General features: G+C 38.1%; 1 protein-coding gene across 1 annotated transcript in view; it reads right to left on the bottom strand.

Moving 5' to 3' along the window:
* TRPC4AP (transient receptor potential cation channel subfamily C member 4 associated protein) overlaps positions 1 to 13,893 on the bottom strand; it is a 71,480-nt gene that overhangs the window by 15,171 nt on the left and 42,416 nt on the right. The window contains exon 8 of the mRNA XM_068986918.1: positions 10,072 to 10,257. Within this exon, the coding sequence (XP_068843019.1) occupies positions 10,072 to 10,257 (186 nt within the window). The remainder of the gene's footprint in view (positions 1 to 10,071; positions 10,258 to 13,893) is intronic.

Below are 13,893 nucleotides of genomic sequence, written 5' to 3' on the forward strand. Positions count from 1 at the left end.
TTTCTTGCATGTTGGGAGGAAAACCATCATTACTCAGTTTTATGTCTTGGGACTCCTTGGCCCAGCTCCCAGAACAGTCAACTGACTGGTAAAGAGAATCTGATGAGTTATCATGCAGAACCACACCTCTGCTGCACACCTGCTGGGTGCCGTGAAGCCTCTGGTGCCTCAGTGTCCTCATCACCTAGACCAGGAGTTTTTGGTGGGGGGCGGGGCACTGCGGGAGAGGGCCTGTGTGGAAGGAGCAGGTGCGGTGGGTGGCACACAAGCCCTCCTCGGTAATGAACCTCTGTGAAGAGACGCAGGCAGCTTGGATTCTTCCGAGTCACTGCCAACTTCTGCTGCCTGGTTTGCAAAGGCCTCATAAGAAACTCTGGGATAAATATTTTCAACTAACACAGGCCTCAAAGCAATAGCCAGTGTACAGGAACAAGACAATTCCCAAGGATGAGGATGGGAAAACTCGTTTAAGAGGCCTGGCCTTCCCTCCACATCTCTGCAGTTCCACAATACTGATTAAAGTGGGTATGACCCTCCATACATCTGTCCTGTACCCTGGAGCACACTAACTTAAAAAAAATAGCTTTGAGCTATAATTCACATACCATACAATTCATCCCTTTCAAGAATATAACTCACTGGTCTTTAATATATTCACAGAATTGTGCAGCTATCATCACAATCAACATTAGAGCACTTTTATCACCCCACAAAGAAATCCTATTTGCTTTAGCAGCCGCTCCTCTTTTCTCACCAAACCCCTAGAAACCCAGGCATCCATTAGACTATGTTCTGTCTCTTTCTACAAATCGAATCATACAACTTGTCATTTTTTTTTTTACCAGCACAGTGTTTTCAAGGTTTATTCAGGCTGCAGTATGTATCAGTACTGAATAATAATCTATTATATATCAATTTTGTTATCCATTCATCAGCTGATATCTGAGTTGTTTCTGTATTTTGGTTATAATAAATCTGCTACTATGATCATCCACGTGTAAGTTTTTGTATAAACATATATTTTCACGTATCCTGGGTGTATACCTAGAAGTGGAATTTCTAGGTCATACAAAAACTATGTTTAACTTTTTGAGTAACTGCCAGACTGTTTTCCACAGTGGCTGCACCAGTTTGCATGCTTACCAACAGAGAATGAGGGTTCTGATTTTTCCATCTCCTTAAGGACACCTGTTACCAGTCTTTTTGATGACAGTCATGCCAGTGGGTATGAAGGGATATCTGATTGTTGGACTGGATTTGCATTTCCCTGATGGCTAATGATGTTGATAATGTTCTCATGTGCTTGCTGGTTACTCCTGTTTCATCTCTGGAGGAAGTCTATTCAGATCTTTTGCCCATAATTTGAAATGGGTGTCTTTTCATTATTGAGCTGTAGGAGTTCTTTATATCTTCTAGATACAAGTCCCTTATTAGATACATGGTTTGCAAAAATGTTCTCTTCTACCCTCCAAAAGTGTTCACCCATTCTGGCTTTTCCCTTTCTTGATGTTGCTTTTTGAAGCACAGAATATTTTCCTTTTAATGAAGGCCAATTTACCTAGTTCTCATCTGGCTGCCTGTATTAGGCATCATCTAAGAAAGCACTAGGGTTTCCCCGGTGGCTCAGTAGTAAAGACCCCACCTCCCATCGCAGGAGATGTAGGTTCGATCTCTGGGTCAGGAGGATCCCCTGTAGAAGGAAATGGCAACCCACTCCAGTATTCTGGCCAAGAAAATCCCACAGACAGAGAAGCCTGGTGGGCTACAGTCCACAGGGTCACAAGGGGTCAGACATGACTGAACCACAACAACAACAACAAAGAAACCACGACCAAATCCAAAGTCCTAAAGAGTTATCCTTGTTTTCTTCTAAGTGTTCTCAAGGATTAGTTCTTACATTAGGTCTTTGATCTTTTTGAGCTCATTTTTATATATGATGTGAGGTGGCAGGGGAGGGAGGTCCAACGTCATTCTTTTGTATGTGGATATCTAATGGTCCCAGTACCATCTGCTGAAAAGACTACTGTTTCCCCAACCAAATAGTCTTGGCACTCTTGTTGAAAATCAGCTGACCATATAAGTGAGCATTTATTTCTCAATTCTATTTCATTGTGTATATCTCTTGAGGTCAGTAGCACAATGTCTTGAATATTATAGCTTTATACTAAGTTGGACAATTAGGCAATGTAAGTCCTCCACTTTGTTCTTCAAGACTGCCATAGTTATTTGAGGCCTCTTGCATTTCCAAATGAATTTGAGGGCCTACTAGTTCATTTCTGCAAAGAAATCAGTCAGGATTGTGACAAGGACTGTGTTGAATCTTTAGACAGACCTAGAAATCAAGGTGTGAATTACTGCTACTTTAATAATATCAACTCTTCTGATTCATGAACAAATACTTTCTTTACAATTTTTTAGGTTTTCTTTCAGTAATAATTATGTTTTGTAATTTTCAGAGTGTAAGTTTCCTATTTCTTTGTTAAATATGTCACTAAGTATTTTATTCTTTTCTGATGCTTTTTTAAATGAAATTGTTTTAATTTCATTCTTGGTTTGTTCATTGCTACTGTACAGAAATACAACTGATTTCTGTATACCTATCTTGTATGCTGAAACTGTTGAATGAACTTGTTTATTGGTTTAGCAGTTTTTTAGTGGGTCCTTCGGTTTTTCTATACAAGAGATCATGTCATCTGTGACTAAAGACAGTTTTACTTCTTCCTTTTATTTCTTTTTCTTGCCTAACTACCTAGCCAGAACTTCCAGTACAATGAACAGAAGTGTTAAGAGCAGGTATCTTTGTCTTGTTCTAATCTTAGTAAGGGAAAAGTTATCAGTCTTTGGCCATTAAGTGTTATAATATTGGCTGTGGGCTTTCTTAGATGCCTTTTAACAGGTTGAGTTCTTTTCCATTCCCACTTGGAATGTTCTTATCTTAAAATGGATTTCGTCAAATGCTTTTTCTCCATCTACTGAAATAATCATGTAGTTTTCGTCCCTTTCCCATCAATATGGTATATTAAATTGACTTTCATATACTGAGTCAGCTTTGCATAAATTCCACTTAGTCTATACATACTTGATCAGGTATATAATCCTTTTTTGTTGCTGTATTTGGTTTGCTAGTATTTTTGTTGAGGTGTTTTGCACATACGTTTGTAAGTTACGTTAGTCTGTAGTTTCCTTGTGATGTCTCTGGTTTTGCTATCAGGGTAACAGTTTCACAGAATGACTTAAGAAATGTTCTTTCCTCTTCTACTTTATGGAAGTCTGTGATGTACAGGCATTACTTCTTCTTTAAATGGTTGGTAGAATTAACCAGTGAAGCCTTTGGGCCAGGACTTGTTTTTGGGATAGTTTTTCATCACTAATTCAATCTCTTGTTATAGGTCTGTTCAGATTTTCTATTTCTTCTTGAGTCAGTTGCAGGAGTTTGTGTCTTTCTTATAATTTTTCCATTTCAGCTGGGTTATCTAATTTATTAGCATATAGTTGTTTATAGTATTCTCTTATAGTCCTTTTATCTTTGTAAGGTTGGTTATAATATATCCTCTTTCACTCCTGATTTCAGTAATCTGAATCTTGTCTCATTTTTTTGCTTGATCAGTGCAGCTAAAGAGTTGTCAATTTTGCTGATATTTTCAAAGAATCAGCTCTTGGTTTTGTGGATTCTCTCCACTGTTTTTCTATTCTCTATTAATTTCCAATTCAATCCTATTATTTCTTCCCATCTGTCTGCTCTGGGAATGTGGTTTGCTCTTCTTTGTTCAATGACTTAAAGCAGAAAGTTAGGTTATTTTTTTGAAATCTTATATGTAGGCATTTACAGCCATAAATTTCTAAGCATGTTTTAGTTGCAATTCTATAAATGTTGGTATGTTGTGTCATCATTTTAAATTCATCTCATTCATCTCAAAGTATCTTCTAGCTTTCTTTGTGATTTTACCTTTGAACCATCAATTATTTGGAAGTGGACTGCTTAACTTCCACACATTTGTGAATTTCCCAAATTTCTTTCTACTATTAATTGAAGTATATACTCTACAACTTTAATCCTTTTTTTTAAGTTTTCTGAAATTTTTTTAGTGTTTAGTGCGCATATATATATATATATATATATATATATATATATATATATATATAGTCTAGCTGGCTTACTGTGTTGCTCAAGTCTTCTATTTCCTTGTTGATCTTCTATATAGTTATCCATTATTGAAACTGGGTTATTAAAGTTTCCAACTATTATGTTGAACTATTTCCTCTCTTCGAATCTGTTAGTCTTTGCTTTCTTAACTTATTTTTGGCTCTGTTGTTAGACACATATGTGATTTTAACTGCTAAATCTCGATAGATTTACTATAAAATCTACTTATAAATCTGATAACTTTCTTTTGCTTTTAAAGTCTCTCTTATAGTACAGCCATTACAGTTTTTAATGGTTATCTTCTGCATGATACACTTCTATCATTTACTTTCAACCTATTTCTATCTTTCAAGAGAAAGTGTGTATCCTGTAGGATGCATATAATGGATAGTTTTAAAAAACCCAACATGGCAATCTGTTTTTTGAATGAATTGTTTAATCTATTCACATTTAATGTTATTACTGACAAAACTGAATGTACTTCTGCCTTTTACTTTTTGTCTTGTTAAAGCTCACTTGTATTCCCCTAGTTCTTCTTTAACACTTTTTGTATTAAGTAAATATTTTCTAGTGTAACAACGTAAATCCTTTAACTGTATTTCTAAAGTTACTATGTCAGCAGTCACAGCCCTGTAGTGACAGGGCTTCTTGCCATATACATCTTGACAGACTCCTTTTTAGATTTAAACTAACTCCAGGGCTTTTACAGGTCCCTCTCCTCCCTTTTTGTGCTGTTATTATTATGCATACTACATCGACATATGCTGAAAACCAAACAATACAATGTACTACACAATACATTGTTACACAACATTTTCTAATTATTTCATAAAATTGTATGTCCATTAAAGAAGCTAAGAAAAGAAAGGAGAATAAATATTTATAATTTTCTATAATGACCCTCTTTATTTACCATTTTGATTTTTTTCAGATTCCTGTCAATTCCTGAGTTACTATCTTATAACAATTTCCTTATTCCAACACAACTTTGGTCCCACCCTCTTTCTTTGATCTGTTATTGTCAAATATATTACTTTTCTATTTGTTATAGGTTCAACAATGTAATTATAAACATAGTTTTACACAACTGCTTTCGAAATTAGTTAAGGAAAAATATGCACTTATATTGTCTTTTAAATTATTATAATTACCTTTACTGATGCTGCATTTTTTTGGCATGTGAATCTGAATTACTGGCTGAGGTCACTTGCTTTCAGCCAGTATTTCTCATAAGGGAGATCTGCTAGCAGCAAATTCCCTAAGTTCTTTATCTAGGCAGTTTATCTAGGTGTTTATTTCACCTTCATTAAAAGAAAATTTTTTTAATTGAAGCACAGTTCATTTACAATGTTGTGCCAATCTCTGCTATACAGCAAAGTGACTCAGTTATACGTGTATAGACATTCGTTTTAAAATCTTCTTTTCCATTATGGTTTATCACAGGGTATTGAATGTAGTTCCATGTGTTATATAGTAGGACCTTTTTGTTTATTCATCTTGTATATAATAGTTTACATCTGTTAATCCCAAACTCCCAGTCCTTCTTCCCCCCAACTTGTGGTTGGCAACCACAAGTCTGTTCTGTGTCTATGAGTCTGTTTCTGTTTTGTTCATTTGTGTCATGTTTTAGATTTCACATATTAAGTGATATCATATGGTATTTGTCTTTCACTTTCTGCCTTACTGCACCCAGTATGATAATCTCTAGTTGCATCCACGTTGCTGCAAATGGCATTATTTGCTCCTGTTTATGACTGAGTAGTGTTCCATTATGTGTACATACCACATCTTCTTTATCCATTAGTATATGCTGACGGACATTTGGGTTATTTCCATGTTTTTGTCTACTGCGAACAGCGGTGCATGCACCTGGCTGAATTACAGCTTCATCTGGTTATACGCCTGGAATAGGACTGCTAGACCATACAGTGATTCTTAGTTTTCTGAGGAGCCTCCACCTTGTCTTCAACAGTGGTTGCACCAACTTACATTCCTACCAACAGTGTAGGGGAGTTCCCTTTCCTTCACAACTTTTAAAGCATTTGTTTATAGACTTTAATGACTGCCAATCTGACCAGTATGAGGTGGGACCTCACTGAACTTTTGATTTGCATCCCCTTAATATTAAGTGATGTTGAGCATCTTTTCATGGGCCTATTGGCTATCTGTCATGTCTTCTTTGGAGAAATGTCTATTAAAGTCTTCTGCCCATTGTTTGTGTATTCTGGAGATTAAGCCCTTGTCTGTTGCATCATTTGCAAATATTTTCTCCCCTTCCATAGGTTGTCTTTTCGTCATTGTTGTTGTTTTTTATGGTTTCCTTTGCTATGCAAAATCTTGTAAGTTCAATTAGGTCTCTTTTGTTTATTTTTATTTTTATTGCCTTGAGGGATGCACCTTCATTTCTGAAAGGTTTTACTGGATATAATTCTTGGCTGAGTTTCTTTCCCAGCACTTTGAGTAAGTCATTTCACTCCCTTCTGGCTGCTGTCATTTCACTCCCTTCTGGCTGCTATCATTTCTGATGATCTTACTGAGATACTCTTGGGCAGTTCAGTTCAGTTCAGTAGCTCAGTCGTGTCCGACTCTTTGCGACCCGATGAATCGCAGCACGCCAGGCCTCCCTGTCCATCACCAACTCCTGGAGTTCACTCAGACTCACGTCCATCGAGTCCGTGATGCCATCCAGCCATCTCATCCTGGGTCGGCCCCTTCTCCTCCTGCCCCCAATCTCTCTCAGCATCAGAGTCTTTTCCAATGAGTCAACTCTTTGCATGAGGTGGCCAAAGTACTGGAGCTTCAGCTTTAGCATCATTCCTTCCAAAGAAATCCCAGGGTTGATCTCCTTCAGAATGGACTGGTTGGATCTCCTGGCAGTCCAAGGGACCCTCAAGAGTCTTCTCCAACACCACAGTTCAAACACATCAATTCTTCGGCGCTCAGCTTTCTTCACAGTCCAACTCTCACATCCATACATGACCACTGGAAAAACCATAGCCTTGACTAGACGGACCTTAGTCGGCAAAGTAATGTCTCTGCTTTTGAATATACTATCTAGGTTGGTCATGACTTTCCTTCCAAGGAGTAAGTGTCTTTTAATTTCATGGCTGCAGTCACCATCTGCAGTGATTTTGGAGCCCCAAAAAATAAAGTCTGACACTGTTTCTACTGTTTCCCCATCTATTTCTCATGAAGTGATGGGACCAGATGCCATGATCTGTTTTCTGAATGTTGAGCTTTAAGCCAACTTTTTCGCTCTCCTCTTTCACTTTCATCAAGAGGCTTTTTAGCTCCTCTTCACTTTCAGCCATAAGGATGGTGTCATAGTAATTTCTTTCTTGCTATTTTCAAGATTTTCTCTGTCTTCCAGCATTTTCATTATGATGTGCCTGGGTATAATTCTTTTGAGTTTATTTACTTGTAGTTCTTTGAACTTCTTGGATGTGTACACATTGATCAAATTTGGGGAGTTTTCAGCGACTACTTCTTTGAATATTATTTTCCTGTTCCTTTCTCTCAGTGAACTTTTCATTCCAGTTATTGTATTTTTCATCTCTGGAATTTCCTTTTGACTTTTTTTTTAATCTGCTTATTAATATTCTCTATTTGATGACTCACTGAGCTTCTTTGAGCATAGTTACCTTTAGCTCTTTGACCATAATTATGATGTCTCTGTTAATTCTAACATCTGAGCTCTTCCACAGGCAATTTCTTTTCCCTGCTTTCTCCTATGTATGGGTCATATTTTCCTGTTTCTTTGCATGTCTCAATTTTTGTTAAACATTGGGACATGTTAGGTAAATATTATGGCAACTCTTGAGGCTGATTCCCCTTCCTCCTTTCAGGGCATGCTGTTGTTTTCTTGTTTGTTCAGTGACCTGCCCAGCCACTTGTGGTAAAGTCTATTTCTCTGAGGACTGGTTTGCTGTTTTCTTGTTTATTTGTTTGGTGACCTACCTAGCTACTTGGGGATAAAGTCTACTTCTCTGAGGACTGATCTGTTGCTTTCTTGTCTAGTGACCTGCCTAGCCATTTGTGGTCAAGTCTACTTCTCTGAGGACTGATGAGCCCCTCTGCCAGCCTTGGGCGTGTGTCCCTGGATGACAGTGTTTTAGCAGGGCTCTCTTTGTCTGGATCTTTCCCTCATCTCTCTGTTAAACTTTCTGCCTCATCTGATGTGAAACTCAGCTGTCAGGCTCCACTAACTGCTGGCTGACTGCCCTAATGTTTTTGACAAAAGCCTTGAGGCATAAATTGCTCCAGAGTCTGATTCAATTAAATTCAGGCAGGGATAGTTTTTGAGACTGAGGTTTCTGGTGACCTCAGCTTTAAGCTCTTAGCCACCTCTTTCCCTGGTTCTCTGGGGGAACTAGCTGGCATATGGTTTGACTTTTAATTCTCAATTAAAAATAAGTCCTTTTATTTTCTTAAAAAAATCTACATTGTTTCTGAGAATGACCTTGAGCTCAAACTTCCCAACATTCTGTTCTTACCTATTACCTCTCTGCCTGGCAAAATCTCAGTGCTACTACTCTGAGCAGGATTGATAGCCTCTACTGTCTTCTCAGCTTGCCTCTATGTGGTGGAACCTCTGTGCCACAAGTGAACTGGGGCAAGGTGATAAGGGCCACAGAATTCTTGGCCTACTGGGCCAAGCTTCTGAGCTATGAGTATGGTATGGAGGTGGATGGAAGGAAGGAACCCCTGGCATTATGCTAAGTAAAATAAGTCAGAGAAAGACAAATACTGTATAATACCAATTAAATGTAGAATCTAAAAAAAGCTGAACTCAGAGAAACAGAGTGGTGGTTACTAGTGGTTAGGAGTCGGGAAAATGAGAAGATATTGGTTAAAGAACACAAACTTCCAGTTATAAGATTAATAAGTTCTGGGTGTCCAATAGAGAAGATAGTGATTACAGCTAATAATACCATTATCATATACCTGAATGTTGCTAATACAGTAGATCTTAAATATTCTCACCAGAAAAAAAATGTTAATGGGATAGAGGTGTCAGCTAAGGCTATAGTGGTAATCATTTTACAATACATAAATGTATGAAATTAACACACTGGGAAGGGAAAGGAAGGGAGAAGGAAAGGAGCCCCTGCCCTCATGGCTGTATTCATCAAGAATTCAGCCTCTTCCACTTGGAGCTAGAAGGAATGAGAGCCTGTCCCTCCCAGTGAGATTCTGTATCCTTATCTGGGAGCTGAGAGAGCCCTGTCTTTCTGGCCACACCTGGCTAGAGTGGAACTTGCATCAAGCAGAAATTCCAGCGTTACAAGCTCTCAAGGTTCCCAATTTTAGTAGATTTTTCTGGAAGAAATGTTTCCCTATTCGCTGTATGCTGAGAACAACTTCCACAGACTTTACATGGATGTCTGTTGTTGCTGCTGTTGTGTATCCCAGGAATGAAACTCATCCCTTCACTTTTATCTGCATGATTCCAGTGGGAATTCCTGTGTTTGTACAATTTGACCCCAGAGTCAAATGCTTTGGGCTGAGCACCTCATCTAAAACAGAGCAGTTCACCGAGAAGCTGAAGCTGAGACTAGGAGTCCACACATTTCCAGGCGGCATACTCATCAGAATGGAGAGCGGAGAAGAGTAAAGAAATGTGTAGGAAGAAGCACGGACAGAGAAAGATCCTCTGGGATGCTAAGAATGTTCTGGTAATGCTTTTCCAGTTGGTCCTTTGGGTTCTGTAATAAAGGTCCTGTCCCTGAAATCAGGTCTGCTTTGAGGGAGCTCCAAGAAATTCTGCCATTTGCTATTAAAATCTGAACAATCATGATTCAGGACCGCCCTGAGGGAGATTCTTTTTTGAGTCAATTTCAACTTATTCTCCTTGGAAAAGAGGTCAAGAATAGCTCTAGGAACCCACAGGAACACTCTCCACCTCTCAGGAGACCTGCCCCGGGTACCTTGATTGTGCTCAGATTCTTCATTAGCCACTCGCATCAGGGCATCTAGCACCAAAGCGTTGTCCAGCCACGTGTACCACTCCTCCAGCTCCTGCAGGAAGCTGGCTGTGCCCGTTGACTCTGATACCTTTCGAGTTGCCAGCTTGCAAAGCCGCTCGACAAAGCCAGGGATGCTGAGGAGGGCCGCTGCCGAGGAAAAACAAGAGAGGAAATATGACCACAGAAACCAGTGCTATAGCTCTCAACAAACAACCAGATCCTCACCTGCATGAGAGGAATGATCGCTTTTTTTAGGTGAAAATTCTGGGTTTTTATTTTTTAATTGGAACATAATTACTTTACAATGTTGTGTTAGTTTCTGCTGTACAACAACCTGAATCAGCTCTATGTATACATACATCCCCTCCCTTTTGAGCCTCCCTCCTGCTCCCTGCATCCCACCCAGAGGAACGATTCTTAAGATGACAGCCGTTAGAACTTCCTTTTAAAATGAAATGCCCACCCAAGGTAAAATAGTAATAAAGGTAGAGAAATAAGAGCAATTTTAGCAGGTGCACGGAGTCAGGCTCTCTCATATCAGTTGGTGGAAATATAAACTGGAATAACCTCTAGACCTTGCATCTCTTTGAGCGAGAGGTCCATTTCTGTGAATTCACCATAAAGAAATAATTAATTACATATAGATAGCTAGATAGCTAGATAGGTATCTGTATAGAGAGGTTCACTGGTGTTTCTATAACAGCGAAAGTCACAGATGACTATATGTTCATTAATAGCATACCGATTAAATACGATACATCCATGCAGTGGAGCACAATACACAGACACTAAAAACAATGACACATATGTCTTTATACAGCAACTCTGAAGAGGTGTTTAATTTACTTCTTAAAGAAGTAAATTATCAAACAGTATTGGCTTAAGCCCAATTTCTTTAAATTTTAAAGTTTTCTTCTTTAAAATATGCACATAATATATACATATATACACACACATAAAGAATGGAAGGATATATACCAAAGTATTTACTGTGGCTGCTCCTGAGTAGGAAAGGATACAAATACTTCTTTTAAAATTACTTAACTATCTGATTTTCCTATAACACACACACCTTTTTTTTTAAGGTAAAGAAAGCAACTTAACCACCCAACTCCTATTTCCACCAGTTCCATTGTACTCATGATGATGAGTAAGACAGAAATTCTGGTCAGCATAAACAACATAATAAACTTTGAAGGCAGGGAATTCAGGTTCAAATCTTGGCTCCCAAAATTAACACTCTTTAAAATAAAGCTAATGTCTGTGCCTATTTGCTTGTGGATATACTAAATCTTGGAAGGACAGAAAAGAGTGGTTGCCAAAAGCAAAGAGAATATGGCCACTGGGAATAGTGTGAGGGGACGTTTTCAGTGAACACCTCTCTGAATTTGTGATTTTCTGAACCATGAAAATGTAACATTTAATAAAAAATTAACAAATAGATATTTCAAAATATCAAGATATTAATATTACTTTGGGAGAGTATAATGTGGTATTAAGAGTTATGGTTCAAGAATCACCATCTTATAGAAACACTAAAATATATGCAGGTGAAAAATAACATCTGGGATCTGCTTCAAAATATCCAATGTAAGGAAGGGAGCAGTAAAGGAGGGTAGAGACAAAGACAGGCCATCAGTTGATAATTGTTGAAGGTAGGTAATAAGTAAACAGGGATCATTATACTGTTATATACATGTCTCAACTTTTATATGTGTGAAGATTCCCATAACAAAAAGTTTAAAATAAATCCTAAAAGAATACAACTTTAAAGAAAAGTCTTTAAAAATAGAATAAATAAAAACAAAATAACTAGTTAGGAGGATGTCATATGAATTTAGTCCCAGCAGAAATTGGCAAATCATCTTAGCCCCCTTTCCTTCCTCTACAAATTAGTGACTATAAAATAATGTATGACCTCATTAATAAAGATGAAATAAAACTACATTTAAACTAACTTTTCCTCAAAAAGTTAAACACAGGATTATTATACTATATGACTTAGCAATTCCATCCTAAGTTTTCATTCTGTAAGATCTTACAGAAAAATCTGAATGAACTTTTAGGCCAATCCAATACATACCCAAAAGAAGTGAAAGTAGGTGCTTGAACAAATACATGTGTTCAGAGCAGCACTATTCACAGTAGTCAAATGGTGTAAGTAACCCAAATGTCCATCAACAGATACACAAATTTTGTTATATACACACAAAACAGAATGAAAAAAGAATGAAACACTGACATTCAACAGCACTGATGTACCTCAAAAACATCATGATAAGTGAAAAAGGTATGAGATGTGATACAAAAGGTCACACATTTTTAAAATCCATCTATATGAAAAACCCAGAATAGATGAATCCACAGACAGAAAGCAGATGATGGCCAGTGGTTGGGGGGAACAGAGCTTCCCAGGTGGCGCTAGTGGTAAAGAACCTGCCTGCCAATGCAGGAGGCCTAAGAGATGCAGGGGTCTGATCCCTGGCTCGGGAAGATCCCTTGCAGGAAGGCAATGACAACCCACTCCAGTATTCTTGCCTGGAGAATCCCACGGACAGAGAAGCCTGGTGGGGTCGCACAGAGCTGGACACAACTAAGGCCACAGGGGTGCGGGGGGAGGGGTTAGGGAATAACTGTTGAATGTATTCAGGGTTTCCTGCTGGGTTGAAGAAAATGTTTTGGAACTAGATGGAGGTGGTGGCTGCACAAACTGCAAATGTACTTAAGTCCCTGAATTAAGTGGTTAGTTTTTTAATGTAACTCTCACTTCAAGTAATAAAAATATACTGGGATAGAATTTTTTGGTTTTGTCTTTACATTTGTTTCTTTTGAGATACCATTTCTTACTTATCAAGTTTGACAAATATCAAGAAATCTAAAATAGCCCTATACTGGGAAGGGTATACAGGGTGGGAAGATGAACTAGTAATTTCTAGGGAAGGTAAATCTGTTAACATCTATCAATCTGGAAATAAAAGCAAAAATAAACAAATGGGATCTAATTAAAATTAAAAGCTTCTGCACAACAAAGGAAAATATAAGCAAGGTGAAAAGACAGCCTTCTGAATGGGAGAAAATAATAGCAAATGAAGCAACTGACAAACAACTAATCTCAAAAATATACAAGCAACTTATGCAGCTCAATTCCAGAAAAATAAACGACCCAATCAAAAAATGGGCCAAAGAACTAAATAGACATTTCTCCAAAGAAGACATATGGATGGCTAACAAACACATGAAAAGATGCTCAACATCACTCATTATCAGAGAAATGCAAATCAAAACCACAATGAGGTACCACTTCACACCAGTCAGAATGGCTGTGATCCAAAAATCTGCAAGCAATAAATGCTGGAGAGGGTGTGGAGAAAAGGGAAACCTCCTACACTGTTGGTGGGAATGCAAACTAGTACAGCCACTATGGAGAACAGTGTGGAGATTCCTTAAAAAATTGCAAATAGAACTACCTTATGACCCAGCAATCCCACTGCTGGGCATACACACCGAGGAAACCAGAATTGAAAGAGACACATGTACCCCAATGTTCATCGCAGCACTGTTTATAATAGCCAGGACATGGAAACAACCTAGATGTCCATCAGCAGATGAATGGATAAGAAAGCTGTGGTACATATACACAATGGAGTTATTACTCAGCCTTTAAAAAGAATTCATTTGAATCCGTTCGGATGAGATGGATGAAACTGGAGCCGATTATACAGAGTGAAGTAAGCCAGAAAGAAAAACACCAATACAGTATACTAACACATATATATGGAATTT

Source organism: Capricornis sumatraensis, chromosome 15 (assembly GCF_032405125.1).
Source record: "Capricornis sumatraensis isolate serow.1 chromosome 15, serow.2, whole genome shotgun sequence".
NCBI lineage: Eukaryota > Metazoa > Chordata > Mammalia > Artiodactyla > Bovidae > Capricornis > Capricornis sumatraensis.